The 17,469-nt window shown below is 40.5% G+C and overlaps 1 protein-coding gene across 3 annotated transcripts in view; it reads right to left on the reverse strand.

Annotated features, from left to right (window-relative positions):
* ZFR (zinc finger RNA binding protein) overlaps positions 1 to 15,457 on the reverse strand; it is an 84,702-nt gene extending 69,245 nt beyond the window's left edge. For all 3 annotated transcript variants that reach the window (XM_004422704.3, XM_014781565.2, XM_087443169.1), the window contains exons 1-2: positions 15,322 to 15,457; positions 14,926 to 15,025 (exon numbers count right to left, since the gene is read on the reverse strand). In XM_004422704.3, the coding sequence (XP_004422761.1) occupies positions 14,926 to 15,025; positions 15,322 to 15,358 (137 nt within the window). In that variant the 5' untranslated portion in view covers positions 15,359 to 15,457. The remainder of the gene's footprint in view (positions 1 to 14,925; positions 15,026 to 15,321) is intronic.
* Between the last annotated feature and the right edge of the window lie 2,012 nt (positions 15,458 to 17,469).

Raw genomic sequence — 17,469 nt, forward strand, 5'->3', positions numbered from 1 at the left:
GGGAAAAAGAAGGAAAAAAAAAAAAAAAGGGAGGAAGACTGGCAACAGATGTTAGCTTAGGGCAAATGTTCCCCTGCAAAAAAAAAAGAAGATAAAGTTGAGGGATATAGACAAGATACGATATGAAAACTATAAAAGAAGAGAAGACAAATCTAGGAGGTTTAATATCCAACTAGAAGGAATTCTAGAGAGAAAAGAAAAAAGCAGATGAAACAAAGTAAGAAATAGAATTTCCCACTCTTGAAGGGAGCTACATATTTTCAAATTCAAAGGGCCTACAGAGTGCAAAACAGAATGAAAGAACCATACCTAGAGACATAACACTTTATAGCACTTCAAGACAAAAAAAAAAGATCCTTCAAGTCTCCAGAGAGAAGAAAAACAAATCACCTACATACAACTAAATGAAAATCAGACTTCTTATTGGTAACTTTAGAGGCCAGAACACAATAGGGTGACGTTTTCAAAATTCAAGGGAAAATGATTATTAACGTAGAATTCCATACCCCGTTAAACTACTAAGGCAGAATAAAGACTTTTTTGACATTCAAGGATTGAAGGAGTTTACCTCAGACAGGGAGCCTGAAAAAAAATCTTAAGATATAATCAAGGTACAACGAGATTTGGGGGAAAAAAAAAAGCTAATGAAAGATTTCAGGAAATATGAAACTGCTCAAAAAAGGCATGATCCTGGTAGAAGAGATCACAGTTGAGCAATTAGTAGGGTGTAAAAAGGGAAAAATCCATTTGAACTGGAGCCTAAGAAGATTCTTCTATTAAGCAGGTTGTAAAAATGGAACACATTAGGAATTATAATCATAGAACAGTACTTGGCTCCACAGTATATACTATTTAAACAGTCATAATAATGAAACAGCTTTTGTTTTCAAATTTTGGAATCAACCTAAATTACAGAAGATAAATTGTGATTACAGAACATAATGTAAATGTTATCACAAGTAAAACTAGAGCTAAGTTGGGGAATGGGCTGGGGAAAGAGAGAAAGTAAAGTATAAGAGTTTCAAGAGTGTTTTCCTAAAGTAGAGAGTACTGAGATCCTGTCTACCTTTGATGGAACTAGAAATGGAGGCTATTGTCTAATACCCTGAATTTGCGAGGAGAACTTGTGAGAAATGAGAAGCATGAGAGGATATGTACTAAATCCTAACTATGATTGCAGGGAATCAAAATATAATGCATAAAGTTGATAAGTTGAGACACAGAAAAGAAGCAGATTATTTAGTGATTCAGAGGTTAGAAATAAAACCAGAATGAAATAAAGTTGGGGGTCTCTAGAAGTAGGATTGGGAGGCAGGGAAAAGGAAAATAATAAAAAATAATAAAGAGAGTGTTGTTTTCATTATAAGCCCTTCTATACAATTTTATTTTTAATTACTTCATGCATTACCTATGGGGAAAAAAAGCATAAAGGTATTGGAATAGAATTCTCATACTGGCAACCTGAATGACTAACCAACCAACCCTAAATTTAAATACTTCTTTCTAGTTATTCCAACTCGACTCTAATTTCTACACTTCTGGCCTCAACCCTAACCTATACCCAACTCTAGGTCATTTTCAGTGCTTTCAAATTCCATTAATATGACCTGGCTTTACATTATACTACATTTATACTCACTACTGAAATTAAAATAACTTATGTGTACAAATGCCTTGTCCTTATTAAGTGGCATCTAGTAACACGGGAAACATTTCTATACCTCCTTTAGTTTCTATACAACAGTAGTTCTCAAAAAGTGATCCAAGGACTGCTAAGGGTCCCTAAGACCCTTTCAGAGGCTCCAGGAGGGTCTCCTTTTTTTAGTTGCAGATTGTCTTCATATATTTTAATCCACACAATTTACTGCAACAGACTGAATGCAGAAGAAGATTTGAGACTCCAACCATCTTAAGTGAGATATTAAGATTTGTAAAAATGTAAAACAATGCCTTTTGTTTCACTATTTTTTAGGGGGTAGGAATAGTTATTTTTCATAAAGATATTTTTGATTAGCATGTAGTGGTTTTATTCTTATTTTAAAATGATTTAGTAAGTATTTAAAACATTTCTAATGTAGTAAGTATTAATATAACCCACATAAATAAAAGCTCTTTGAGGTCGTCAATAATTACAAGTGTTAGAGGGGTCCCCAAACCAAAAAGTTTGAGAACCCCCATTTTATGATACACAGTATTAACTCAGAGTTTGTAATGGTATTCACCATTCATTTTGTTGCTCTTCAATTATTATGCCTTTAAGCAAAACGTTTCCTTCTATCCTATAACAGAGACACAGTGTTAGTTCTCAGGGAAATCAGTGTATGAGTGGCCAGAGCCCCAAGTCTGTTGCCTGCAGCTGAGATATCCTTATCCAGGGCTCCAAATCTCCTCCCAGTTTACCCAGTGTGCTGCTGTACAAATATTTCCTGTGTTAGCAGAGACATGAAAGGCTTTGGAAAGCCATGGCCTAGAACTTTGGGACTCCCACAAGAAACCTGCACAGGGGGTGAATTAGGAAAAAGCTTACATACCTCTTTAAGGGAGAACTGTAAGGAAACTTTCCTGTCTCAGCCTTGGTCTGGGTAAAGGGGAGAAAAGTCTCCTGACAATTCTTAACCACAAGCCAGCCCTCTCCTAGGCTTGTGCTTTGAAATTCATATTATGTGACCAGGAAAACTCCAAGCCAAGAAGCTAGTTTAACATATCTCTGGGTTGACAGTGCCACAAAAGGCATATTCCTCTCTAAATGCTACAATGTTCAAGAAACAGGAGATGTCCATCAAAAATCACAACAAAACCCATAAGGAAACAAGTTTACTATGAGCAAGAGTTTGCAGAATAAAAAAAATTTGAAAAGACTACAAGTATTAGAATTATTGGATACAGAATATAAAATAAGTATACTTAAAGAAGTAAAAGAGACTAACAAAACTAAGACCAAGGACCAAGAGATTGATCAAAAACAACCAGATAATTTTTAAAAGAACCAAACACAATTTCCAGAAATGAAATACAGTATATAAAAATTACAATCAGAAACTCAGAAAGGCATTACATAACTGATTAAACACGGCTGGCAAAAATTAGTGAACTACAAAGTATGTATGAAAATTACCCAGTATGCACACAGAGACAAAGAGATGAAAAATACTAAAGAAGTTAAAAGACTTGGAGGATAGAATAAAAAATGGTAGCTTGCATCAAACTAGAGTTGCAAATGGAGAAAAAGAACAGGAGAGAGGAAACATCTAAAAACAATGTATGAGATTTCCCAGAATTAATGAAAGATAATCTTGGAAATTATCAGGAGCCCCAACAAACCCAAAGTTGCATTAGATAAAAAGGAATTCTCACCAAGATGCATCTAAGTGAAACGGTAAACACCAAAGACAAAGAGAAGCACTTATAAGCAGCCTGAGGAAAAAAATTGCCTACAGAGACCAAAAGATGACTTCTCAAGAGTGAGGGTGAATCAAACATATTTTGAGATAAAAAACAACCCCAAAACTGTTACTAGTAGACCCACATTAAAAGACAGTTTCAAGATTTACTTTAGGAAGAATGAAAATGATCTGGGAATGAATGCATGTTAAGTAAAAAAATGTGGTAAATATGAAGGTAAATTTAAATAATCACTGATTATATAAAAATAATAATTGTGTTCAACAATGACTGGTTGCAGAGTTAAAGAAAAAATATTGAAAAAATAAAGAAAAAATATCTAAATTATTGTACAATAGCACAAAAATCAAGAGAGGACTGATCAAGGTTAAAGCCTTTTAAAGTCCTTGTATTGTTTAGGATAGTAAAGATACTGATTAAATTTGGACTAAATTAAATATTCATGCTAAATTTCTAGAGGAACCACTATAGGACAGAAGTAAACTGTCTAATTTCTGACCCTGTAAAAGGAATGAGACAAAAAAGTCTCAGTCAAGAAAATGTAGACAGCTTCTGTCACATTATTAGATGTGCTTTTCTTCTCTGGAAAACATACTGTGCGTATGTGCATCTGTTTCAATTCTGGATAAAATGGCAAAGTAACTGACAGATAAAACATTTTTTTCTTTCTTTTTTACAGCACACAAAACAAGTTGACCTTTCCATTAGTCCAAATTTAATACGTAATACTGTTGGACTTTTCTTTTATGGCATTTTATGTATCTACAAAATTACTGACAGATTTAACTTCTTTAAATTAAATATTTTATAATGTTGATAAAGGTGCAAAATTAAAACTTCCTCAGAGAGTCACTCCAAAGACAAACCACCTTTAACTATTCTTTATACTTGATATTGCCGTGTCATGCTCCCAATACCTTTACAACGCTATTAAAACAATAACTGTATCATTGTAGAATTTTAGAAGAAATTTAAATTCAGGCTCCACTTCTTAAAAACTAGAGCAAATAAAATAACCAATACTACGATTTTCACCAACTTGTTAGACTGGCAGACTATAGGGGAGGGGGGTGATTAAATGTCATATGAAAACTGTTAATAGTTTTCTTTTTACCTCTCAACATACCACGAAAAATCACCATTACCATTTATCATCTGGACTTTTACATCCAGATGGATGTACATGGATTTTACATCACGAATGGATCTTTTACATTTTTTGTACTTTTGAAGTCATTTGACAAATAATTTACATAAAAGTAAGGGAGAGTGAAAAACAACTATTAGAAATTTTTAAATAAATAGTAAACCCAAATTTTTATTTCATATTGTCCTGGTTTTAAACGTAAATACACACAAAATAGATGATGTTCTCTGAACATAACTGTTCATCAACTTTTCTGCATGAACTTGGAACATGTCCATCTCATAAATGCTGACTCCAGATTTTAAACTTATCTCTAATGAGTTCTAACTCATCATTACTTCTGGTTCTTCTTGCTGCATTTGAATTGTCAAAATGCAATGCTTAAAAAAATGTTTTTGGTGAGGAAGACTGGCCCTGAGCTAACATCCGTGGCAATCTTCCTCTATTTTGTATGTGGGACGCCACCATAGCACGGCTTGATGAGTGGTGTGCAGATCCGCACTCGGGATCCAAACCTGCGAACCCCAGGCCACCGAAGCGGAGTGCGTGAACTTAACCACTATGCCACGGGGTGGAGGGGTAGGGGGTGCAAAAAGTGTTTTTTTTTTTTTTAAAGATTTTATTTATTTTATTTTTTCCCCCCAAAGCCCCAGCAGATAGTTGTATGTCATAGCTGCACATCCTTCTAGTTGCGGCATGTGGGACTCGGCCTCAGGATGGACGGAGAAGTGGTGCCTCGATGTGCACCCGGGATCCGGACCCGGGCCGCCAGCATTGCAGCGCGCGCACTTAACCACCAAGCCACAGGGCCGGCCCTACAAAAAGTGTTTTGAAACGTCTGATGGCTCATATTTTGTTGAAGAGAGAGGGTCATCTTCTTTGCTTCATAAGTGCAAAACATTTTCAACTTTAAGTTTGGAATGATCTATCTAATGAATTTTTTCATTTCTACACCATCTATTTCCTTCCAATTACCTTTATATACACACCTGCCTTCAGCATTTGTCAACTAGTGAATCATATCAAGTAAATTTCAGTGCACAAACATCACAAAAATCAAAGAATTCTACCACACACACTTTTAGCGTGTGTGGGATGTTCTGGAACTTGTCACAGAATATTGTATAATGAAGTCATTCCTACAGACTAGATGAGAATACCATATTTCCTTTTTTATCCTTAGAAATATACTGTTCACTAACTGATTCTTGAGTTTGAAAAAATTCATCGAGGAGATTATATCTGAAGATTCTTAGTCTGAGATTTTGCTTACACAATCAATTTCACCATCATCATTAGTCTCAAGTGGTGCTATTTTTTGCATTAATCTTATTTATCTAATAATTGTCAAACACCTTCCTCTGTGAACTTTCTTCTCTTTGACAGTATGGACAAGGAATGAACAATTCTGAATCCTCAACTGTGTTGAAGGAAAACTAAAAGCAAACTGTAAAGGTAGTGTCTCTATTTTCTTCCATACCTTCTTGAAAGGCAATGCAATACCCTCCAGTTATTTCACTACTGTTATCACCCTTCTAGGCGATTCCAACATTTTTCTGTTCTCCTATTCTACTAGTCTTTTTTAGCCTAGGTGGGAATAAGTGACAAGAGGAAATAATTCCTAGGATGATGAAATAGGAAAATGTTTCAAGAAATAGAAAAATAAGATCATTAAGATGTCATACTGTAAACCTTAGACTTACAAAAAGCATCCAATGGATCCATATAGTAATTGCAAGATAAAATCAATTTTATTCCATTTTTAAAAATAAGCAAATTGTTTTCTCTCAAAGATCTCTAAGAAAGAAAAAGTCATGAAATGTCAGTCTTTGTAACTCTGTAAATAGTTAGAACTGCTCAAAAAAGAAACTCACAAACTATTGGGTACAATAAAAGCTGATGGATACTGTAAGTTAATTAAACCAAAGAGTATAACTTTCTGTACTCAAGAAAACCACATCCTTCATCAGTTCTCAAACATATTAACATTTCTTTAGGGAAAGGTATGAATATTCACAGTGAGGTGAAAAAAGAACTGAAAACAGCCACCAGACACTTCAGGTCAGTTTTTATTGTGAAGTTTTTTTTACAAACTTACTAGGAGTATTTTCTTAAGTTTTTGTATTTCATAAATGTGGATAAGCAATTATAAACCTGTAAATACAATCCTGAAGTCCTCTAAATATAAAGCTAGGATAACCAGATATTCTCAAAGTAATGGATACCCAATGAAGGACTTTAAGCAGAAGAGTGTTGTAATTAAATTTACATTTTATAACGGCCATTCTGCCATTATAAAACGGTTTGGGATGGGTAGGACTGGAGGAGTGAGAGAAGTTATAAAGCCATCTTCATAATCACAGCGTTCTTTGCCCTCATCTATATGGTTTTGTTTAAAAGGCTTTCTTACTGTTTTTCTTATCAAAAAGTATCAGACTTCTTCAAAATCTCTTTTCAAGGAAATTCTTTGCCCACTTAACGCTGACTACCATACCAATGTAGTGCATTTTATACAATATACGTCTTCTCCTAGAAATAAAAGGTGAGTTAAAAATTTTGTTTTCATTTAATTGATAGTCGAACATAGTGCTTCCCAATACTTGAAGCCCATTTGACCTATGGGACCCTCAAGAATTTATCTGCTACTAAATTAGACTACAAAACTTTTAAACAAAATTTTGTGCTAGTCTTTCTGTAGCTCCAAATGATCAGATTCTAGTTTTCCTATAATGGCTACCCATTAAAATTATACCAATAATTTGATAACTATCAAATCTTTAATCCAGCCTCTCTAAAGCCCTACCATTGCTGACTACCTCTCTATCTTCTTTTGATTTTTATGACACTACGTGCTTCCAGCTCTCTGCCCACCAGTATTTGTTTCTTTCTCTGGCCCTACCTTAAACCCAGATGTTTCTAACTGTGGCTCTATTTTTTCTATTTTTCTTTCATTCATTCAAAAAATGTTACTAAATGTTTGACATATGCCAGGCACTGTACTTTCTCTGGTTTCATCCATACTCGCAGCTATAACAGTACATCACCACCATGTGGATGATATCCAGATTTACACTACCAACCTTCATTCCTTTTCTGAGCTCCATTTCCAAATGTCTACTGAATATAATAGCTAACGCTGGCCGGCCCCGTGGCTTAGCGGTTAAGTGCGTGTGCTCCGCTACTGGCGGCCAGGGGTTCAGATCTCGGGGGCACGCACAAACACACCGCTTCTCCAGTCATGCTGAGGCCGCGTCCCACATTCAGCAACTAGAAGGATGTGCAACTATGACATACAACTATCTACTGGGGCTTTGGGGAAGAAGAGGAGGAGGACTGGCGATAGATGTTAGCTCAGAGCCGGTCTTCCTCAGCAAAAAGAGGAGGATTAGCATGGATGTTAGCTCAGGGCTGATCTTCCTCACACACACACACACACACACACACACACAAAATAAAATAAAATAGCTAACATTGATGGGGATGTAATATTATGCCAGAGACTGTTCTAAGCACTTTACAACTATTATCTCATTGAATTCTCAAAACAACACAATGGGGAATGTAGAGGCCTCCCGGGTGCTGCTAATGTTCCATTTTTTGATCTGGGTGCTGGTTATACAGGTATGTTCAATATATGACATTTCATCAAGCTATGCTATTATTATATGTGCAGTTCTTTTTGTGTATATTACACTTCAACAAAGAATTTTTTAAAAATCTCAATCCTATGAGGTAAGGATTAATATTATCTCCAGTTCATAGATGAAGAAACTGAAGTACCAAGAGACTGCCCAATGTAACATGGCAGGTAGTAGAGGGAACCAGGATTCAGCTCAGGTAGTCTGACTTCAGAGGCCATCCACTCTCAATCATATCAAGCAATTCATACATTCCTGTCTTGGTTCAACACGTTTCCTTTGTCTAAAATGACCATCCCTCAATTTTGAGAATGAAAGACCATGAAGTCTGCCTCAAATTCCACAGTCAGAATTCTCCAATTCTCCATTTTAGTATTTCCTTAAAACTCAGTTATGATCACTATCAAGGCATGGTTATTTGTAGGTCTATCTGTCCCCACTCTCAAGTGTAAACTTCTTGAGAGCAGGGACATATTGTAGATGTTCACTAAATATCATGTGAGTTACTCCCTACAAATGTATTTTAATATGAGTATTATAGACTAATATTAAAACAAAAAAGCCCAATGTTCTTTATTTCATTAATTTGTCCTTTGTAAGTATGAATTAAGAGCTGCACTGCACACAGCTTTCAAAAAACACTAAGAAATGCCACACTCAGGGTGCTGGCCTGGTGGTGTAGTGGTTAAGCGCACACGCTCCGCTCCTGTCGCCTGGGGTTCGCAGGTTCGGATCCTGATGCACTGCTTGTCAAGCCATGCTGTGGTGGCATCCCATATAAAGTAGAGGAAGATGGGCACAGATGTTAGGTCAGGGCCAATCCTTCTCAGCAACAAGAGGACTGGCAACAGCTGTTAGCTCAGGGCTAATCTTCCTCACCAAAAAAAAAAAATTCCTTCCTTCCCTATTAAACTGACGTTGAAACTGTGGCCTACCAATTGATACTCAAGTACCTACTTTTAAAACATTCTACTGGGCCGGCCCTGTGGCTTAGTGGTTAAGTTCAGCAGGCTCTGCCTCAGTGGCCTGGGTTCGTTTCCCAGTGCAGACCTACACCACTTGTAGGCGGCCAGGCTGTGGCAGCGACCCACATACAAAAATAGAGGAAGAGTGTCACAAATGTTAGCTCAAGGCGAATCTTCCTCAGCAAAAAAATAATAATAAAATAAAATAAATGACCAATTACTTCTAATAAGGGAACTTATTTAAAAAAATTTTTTTACTTTGCAACTATAAAGCTCTATAAATTAAGTATATGATGGACATCAACTAAGCAGTTCTTTTAAAACCCTTAGGGTATTATTCAAATCTCTATAGAAAACTAGTATTGGTAAAATGCCTACTGAAAATCAGGCACTAGGCTAGGAAGTTTTATATTTAATCTTTACCTCAAGGTAAGTTAGGTGAGGAAACTGAGTCTCAGAAAGGTTAAGTGACTTGGCCAAGTGACCAAAGGGCAGAGCTTCGGTCCCAAGTCTGACTAACACCAAATTCATGTCCCTTTCATTACAGTATATTGTAAGGCAGTTTACACAAGCACAGTCAAGCATACACCTTAAACATCCTATATAGGGATATTCTGGCTCACCCTACTCTTGAGGCTATTAATGGCATATACAGGAAATATCATCAATGTAACAGGAGCAATCTTTTTGGAAAGAAAATTTTCATTATTTCAAACTCATTCACACAATATGAATCCTAAGATCTCTGATTCAACAATGAAAGAAATGATATAATTAGCAGTTGCAGTAATTTTTTTTTTGTAGAGCCAGTAAATTTCCATCACCACGATTGGTTTCAAAAACCTGTTCACCTGGTTTTTTCACCTTCTCAGTGATTACTCCTTTTCTACCTTACTAGTGTTACTTTATTCTTTCCTTCAAGACACAATATATTTTTTTTTTCTCTGAGGAAGATCCACCCTGAGCTAACATCTGCCAATCCTCCTCTTTTTGCTGAGGAAGACCGGCCCTGGGCTAACATCCGTGCCCATCTTCCTCTACTTTATATGGGACGCCACCACAGCATGGCCTGACAAGCGGTGCGTCAGTGTGCGCCCGGGATCTGAACCAGTGAACCCCGGGCCGCCGCAGCGGAGCACGCGCACCTAACCGCTTGCGCCACTGGGCCGGCCCCAAGACACAATATTCTTAACACTATATTCAAATAAAAAGTAAAAAAGAAAGATGGGGTTGGGGGGGAGGAAAATCCACCAGCTAATCAGCCTAACCCAGTTATCTTAGTGACGTGAAGAGATGCTTAACCTTTAGGAACAGATGTCCTGAAGACATCTCAAGAATCATTAGATGGGGGCCGGCCACGTGGCGTAGCTGTTAAGTGCGGTGCTCTGCTGCTGGCGGCCTGGGTTCGGATCCTGGGCGCGCAGGATACACTGCTTCTCAGGCCATGCTGTGGCAGCGTCCCATATAAAGTGGAGGAAGATAGGCACAAATGTTAGCCCAGGGCCAGTCTTCCTCAGCAAAAAAGAGGAAGATTGGCATGGATGTTAGCTCAGGGCTGATTCTCAAAAAAAAAAAAAAAAAAGAGTCAGATGAAATGCCTTCTTTTGCCTAGCAGATGCTTAATTTAAACCAATGTCCAGACAATAGTCAAAATCCACTTAAACATTTATCATTTAACAACAGTTGCTAAGACTCTAAGAATATGGAGATCAAGTAATTATTTTGCACCTTTATACAACCTTTAAAGTCTTAGAATTCGATCAATACTAGATATAAAAAGGGTAAAAAAAAAACGTTGCCAAATGATTATTTAAAATAGCTAACTTTACTGAAGGTAGAGCAACATTTAGGTATCAATGATACACTAAAACTTATGTATAGGACAAAGAAAATAAGTTTAATTAAGCACAAGCTAAAGATTTAGGTTATCCAGGTAACAGATAAGTATCACAGTTAGATAGAAGGATGACAAGGAATTGATATGTCCAAGACTTTTCTAAAGAATAAGTAAAGGGAAACTGGCTGTTTAAAACTCTCAAAGAAATAGCTATGTCCTCTTAATAGTGCAATATAATGGGATTATTTTATATCGCATACACATATATTTGTATATGCCACAAACCCACTTCAAAAACTTAAGAACTCTTTTTTTTTTTTTTGTGAGGAAGATCAGCCCTGAGCTAACATCCATGCTAATCCTCCTCTTTTTTTGCTGAGGAAGACCGGCTCTGAGCTAACATCTATTGCCAATCCTCCTCCTTTTTTTCCCCAAAGCCCCAGTAGATAGTTGTATGTCGTAGGTGCACATCCTTCTAGTTGCTGTATGTGGGACACGGCCTCAGGATGGCCGGAAAAGCGGTGCGTCGGTGCGCGCCCGGGATCCAAACCGGGGCCGCCAGTAGCGGAGTGTGCGCACTTAACCGCTAAGCCACGGGGCCGGCCCCAAAAACTTAAGAACTCTTATGAGAATGTCTCTATCACTGCCAATGAAGGAGTGAAAAAAAAAATGATTTTCATCCAAAGAAACTATTAGAAAGGTTTTCCATTGAGAATTATCTTTCCTCACATTCTTTGCTACCCTAAGTCCTTATAATTCTTAAAATACTCTTTTCCAAGATTTATTATAAGATTAGATTTGTCTGTCTAAGGGTTAATTCTATCTCCTCAAACAAAAAAGGTACTCTACTGAAGTAAGCTGCCTACCCAAGCTCCCTTTCTGCCATGAAGCCATCCCTACTTTTCCAGCATGGTTGAGATATGCTTCATCCTGCACACTCCAAATTAACATTCTACCAGAAACACACATATATAACAAATTAACACTTAAAAAATTTTTTTTGATTTCTTCATTTCCAAGGGGAAAAAAAGCACATGAAAGGTCAAAATGAAAGATTACCTTTGCAAGAGTGGCAAATGGTATAATAGGTTTATTTATTTACTTGCCTTAAAAAATACACCAAGTAGGAAGAAAAACATTCAATAGCTGATGGAATGGGTAGCACAAGGATCGAGTAAACGTTTACCACAAAAATGTTTAATATGTTTTATACAAATGAAAAATTTGGTTTATCTAGAAGTTATCAGCAGCAGAATTTATAAGAGATCTTTATAACATCTCTTAAAGAACCTTGATCTTTAGAATGCCATTATGAATCTCAAATATTAACAAGCAATAAAGTCTAAGTTTAAAATAAATTTAATCAAGTACCTTACATAGCTGTAACCAAGAAACTAAGACCAAGAATTACACCTAGACTTAGGATAGTTACTTTAAGTTGTATGTATTCAATGACAGGTGAAGAAATTACATATTCACATCATCCACATGCAAACACTTAAGATTTCCCTGAGGTTGCATCCTTCAAAAAAAAAAAAAACCTGCAAAGTAAGCCCTGGTCTTCCATGTCTAAAAATGACATAACAATTTCTAGACAGGAAGAAAAATGAGCATCATCACTGCATTTATTGCATATGCTTTTATTATTAATGCCATTTGTTCATCCTCCTTGAGCCTAGGTACCTGTACTACCGGGCATGATTTCTTTCCATTTAAAGCAAACAATTTCCATGTACTATATCTTAACAATTAGTTTTGCTGATATATGCAGAAATAAGTAATGTCAAAAGACTAGTCTTTTCTTATTAGACATAAACATAGCAATTTAATAATTTGGATTATTGTTACAGTTTATTGAAACTTTATGAGATGCAAAGCCAAAGAAAAATTAGGTACAGAAATTCTGTAATTGTTTCCTATAGTGGGATAAAATACATACAAGCAACTATTTTATCAAAAAATGATTAAGTATCCTAAATTGGCATTTCTCATTTCTCATCTGTAGGTTCACATTAGAAAAAATATTTCAAAACTGCCACAAAGAACAAACCCATTACATTTTCAGTAAGTAAACAGTTAATAATCCAAAAATCTATTACTCTGCCCATAGTAACAGAAAAATACTGTGAGAAACAAGTAAAATTTTTAACGGTTAAACACAGCCTTGTCTAGAACACATAGTACTTCGTAGCACTGGATTTATGGCACGGACACTGATTAGCTATTTCTTGTTTCCCAGAAAAAGAAAATGGCTTGATTTTTTCCTCTCTCCACAAACATTATTAGCCCTAAAAGGTTTTATCAAAGTAGCTGAGACTTTGTTTAATTATCACAACTTGTAAGCAAAGGATTTGTTAATATTTGAAAAGTCCCAAGATTTTGCCCCAATAATTTGTCATCTCAGTCCTTTTTCTGAAATATAAACCTCAAGATAATATTCTTGTAAACCTTGCCACCTGTGTACAAGGCACTCAACAATTAGTAAAATACCAATTTCAACAATAAAACACACATTTATATATTTTAACATGGTCTTAAAATCAATAGGGTCTTAAGTATTACGTCATTTTAATTAGTAGCAATCTTTCTTTAGTGATACATAAAATAATGATACCCCTTACAATAAACGGGATCTTAGAATTCTATGAAATATGGCAACTTTGTTTCTCAGAATTACAAGTTTTAATCCCCAAAGATAACCCAATATCTCATTTTACAGATGAGGAAAATGAAAGCCCAAATAAGTGATATCCCCAACGTGATAAAATCAGGAGCAAAAGAACCCAGAACCCAGGTCTTCTGGCTCCTAATGATGCCATTTCCATTACACAACCCGCCGCCTGAAGCGAATGAAATGAAAAAACTACCTGGGTCTAACCAATAGCTAATGTACCTAATACACACAGATATCTAATATAATCTCTCTCTATAAAAAGCTTATCACTTAGAAGCCCTGTATGTTTATGATCGGAATCTGAAGAGACTGTCTCAGACTGACTCAAAACTAACAACGAAAAGAAAAAAATCTAGTCCCCCCCCCCCCCATAAAATGTATAACGAACTACAGCTACTCCAGAAATTAGAGCTTCCCTTAAGGTAGAGATTTCAGATGGCGCATTACAGTAACTCAGTACAATCTCACGTGCACTTTCCTTCCCCAAGGGGAGAGATCCGCCAGTGGGAATTACTGGCCCACCTGGAGCCTAAACTCAATCGCTAGAACAAGGCCGTGGACTCATTTATCGGCACTAGAAACTTCGCACATCTTTTCCAGTCTACCAACTACACAATTCACAGGTGGCTGGTATCCTTACATCTCTCCTTGGAGGGAAAACGGAAGGAGCCCAATGTAGGTAGTGGCAGTCGCAGCGTGTCTGCGGGGCTCGGGTGGGGGGCTAGGGGAAGCCACAGGACGGAGGAGAAAGTACTCGAGAAAAGGAAACGTGATCGGGGCTCAGGGGCCGGAGCCCCGGGCGAAGACGGTGCGCGGGAGGTGTCGCGGAGAGACCGGTGGGCTGTGCGCCTCAGCACTCCCCCGCGCCCACCCTCTCCATCCCCAAGCAGGAGGGAGACAGAGGGGGGCTGGCCGGGGGGCGGGGACTGGGGGAGCTCCGAGCCTCGGCCTCGCTCCCTCCCTCCGCCAGCCGGGCGCGGGTGGCGGCTGGGCTCCGAGGCCGCGGGAGGCCATTTTAGCTGCGGGGCGGCCGAGAGCCCCGGCGGCCTCCACGTCCCCACACCTCGGCCGTCCCTCGCTCCCGCCCCCCGGGGGCCGCTCCCCGCGGGGCGGGAGAGGCCGCGGGGCCGGGCCTGCGGGGCCGGGGCTCGGGGCCGCCGGGCGGGGGCCGGCGCGGGGGCGTCCTGTCGGCGGGATCGGGGCGGAGGGGCGAGCGGAGGGGCGAGCGGGGGGAGCGGGGGGAGAGGGCGGGGAGCCGTTACCTGTACTGGGCCGCAGCCGCCGCCGCCGCCGCCCCGCTGTGGGTGAATCCAAAGTAGTTGCCGGTCGCCATTTTGGCATCTTCCCCCAGCCGGCTGGGCACTGCGGCGGGCACGGAGAGTCGGGTCCCATGGCGGGAGGAGAGGCGCCGAGGGGCAGAGGCGCCGAGGGAGGGACAGGGAGAGAGAGAGGCGCCGTGAGAAGCCGCCCTCGCCGGCCGGGGCCGGGCCGCGGCCGCGCCGCCTCCCCCTCCTGCCTCGCACTCCCTCACTCACTCGCACGCCCCGGTGGCGGCCGCCACCTCCTCCCCGGAGCCAGCCCCAACCCCCGCGCCTCCCCGCTGCCCCGGGCCGGGGCAGGGGCCGGGCGGGGGCCTCGGCGGGGCACATTATACTCACCATAGGTGAAAGAAACTACAGGGCATATGGGAATCATGGGCTCGGGCTGCTGCTGCTGAACTCTGAACTCTCACCCGCTGCCTCCCTCCTCTGCCCCGCTCCTCCTCAGCGGAGAACAGACCGCCGCCTCCCGCCGCACTGCGCAGGCGCCCCCGCGCGCGGCACGCTGGGAGCTGTAGTCCCCGCCGCCTTCGCGGCTCCGGCGAGCGCGTGCCCGGGCCTCGGCCGAGGCGGAGCCGGGGGCGCCTGTGGGGGGAGACAGGCCCGACCTCCAGCCACAGTGGTAGTGACGGCGGGCCGCGCCCGGGGCGATAGAGCAGCGTGCGAGGAGCGCCTCGCCCGGCCGTGGGGGAATCGGGGAGAGTGACGTCTGTTAGCCTTTTCTTCTTACTTTTCACTCTTTTCTTTCACTTTTGCGTGTGCATTTGTTCTCTACCTTCCAGTCCTTCTGGCCGGTGTTCTTTTCATCAGAATTTGAGCTGGACTAACTTGGATTCTTCCTTATTTCTCGCATTCCTGCTTCTTGTCCCTAGCCTCTAAATTGGGGAGAAAGACGAGGAGAAGAAAAAAAGAATGGCAAGTGTGCTCTTGTTGGATTGGAAGCACACCCCCAAACACTCCTCCGGAACACACCTCTTCCCAACACACCTCTTGCCGTACCCTCTCCCCCACCTGCACCCACCCCTTGAGTCATTCCACGTATATTGAGCCCCCCACAAAGTGTCAAGCTAGGTACTGGAGACAGGGCAGTGAACAAAACAAAGTCCCTGCTCACTTGGAATTTACCTTCGGGGAAGCAGGGGAGGGTGTCAGACAATAGCCGAATAAATAATATGTTGGATGGTGATTGCAGCTTTAAGAATAAAGCAGGGTAAAGAGAGTGGAGGGACGTGCTGTTTTACGTAGGGTGTGGATAGGGCGGCCACTTGAATAGAGCCGTGAAGGAAGCGCGGGACAAGCCGGTAGATACCTGGGGGAAGGACAGCAAGCGGAGGGTCCCAAAGCCGGAGTGCTCAAGAGCAGCAAGGAAGTTAGTCTGGCTGGAGTTATAGGGAGACCGGATCAGAAAGGTCCGTGGTGCCAGATCTTTCTTGGTAGGGCCTGAAGGATACTCTCCCTCATGCGAGCATTTCTTTCGTCCCTCTGCTATCACTGATTTCTCTTTATTTTCCCGGTTCATTTCCAACCATTCTCTTTCCTCTTGCAGTCCCTCTTCGGATTGACTATTTTCTCCCACTTACCTCTTTCCTGCCTTCCATCAACGCATAAGTGCTCCATTTCCCCTCTTCCTCACCTTTTCCATGCCCATCCCCCAGATCCTCTGCTGCTTGCCTCTCCTCAATGTTGGATATGAGTGTTGAAAAGAAACGCAAAGGGTGAATCAGGACTCACTCATGACGTTTAGGGCTTTATCCCACCTTCTCATGACAGAGCAGAAACAATACCTCAATTCTTATTTGTGCCAATCCTGCTCCCCCACACCTCCTACAAAGTTATAGGTTCTAAGAACCTCTCTGATTTATCCTCTTCATTTCAAAAAAGAGAAAAGGTTCAGTGTCATTGTTTTTGAGAATACCGATGTTTCCCGGGGCAAAAGTTGTTTGTGCTCCAAGTGTGTTGCTAGGAAAAAATATCTCCTACACATAGGATATTAGAACTGCATTTTAAAGGTAATTTACCTTGAACTTCACGGAGCAATCAAGCCTTCAAGGCACTGACTGTAACTGCTTTGATAAACTTGCACTATTAGTTACTAGGCTATTTGAATAAAACTGGAGGAGAAAAGACAGGTGTTAATCACCTGCCTAAGAAGATTCTTTTTAGGCCAATTTTATGCTTGGTTGGTTGGCAGGCCTTTAGAGGATGGAAGAGGGCTGCTGGGACATCCCAATGAGCAAGCAGGTAACTAGAAAGAGGGAGGCGTGCCTCTTCTCTTTGGTAACTGTTCTTAGAGGGCAGAGTGGGTGTGGCAGTAGTGAAAATTGTTTACAACAGTGCTCTCCTCAAAGAGGGAATCTGGAGGAAGGGCCTCAACTTACCCCTGACTTGGGCTTATTTAAGGAATGAGTTTTGAAATGGACTTGGAATCAAGAAGACTTGGGTCCTTTTCCTGGGCGTTTAATAGTGGAATGACCTGGGCACATTATT

This window comes from Ceratotherium simum, chromosome 18, assembly GCF_057802395.1.
Source record: "Ceratotherium simum simum isolate JZ-2026a chromosome 18, ASM5780239v1, whole genome shotgun sequence".
Lineage (NCBI taxonomy): Eukaryota > Metazoa > Chordata > Mammalia > Perissodactyla > Rhinocerotidae > Ceratotherium > Ceratotherium simum.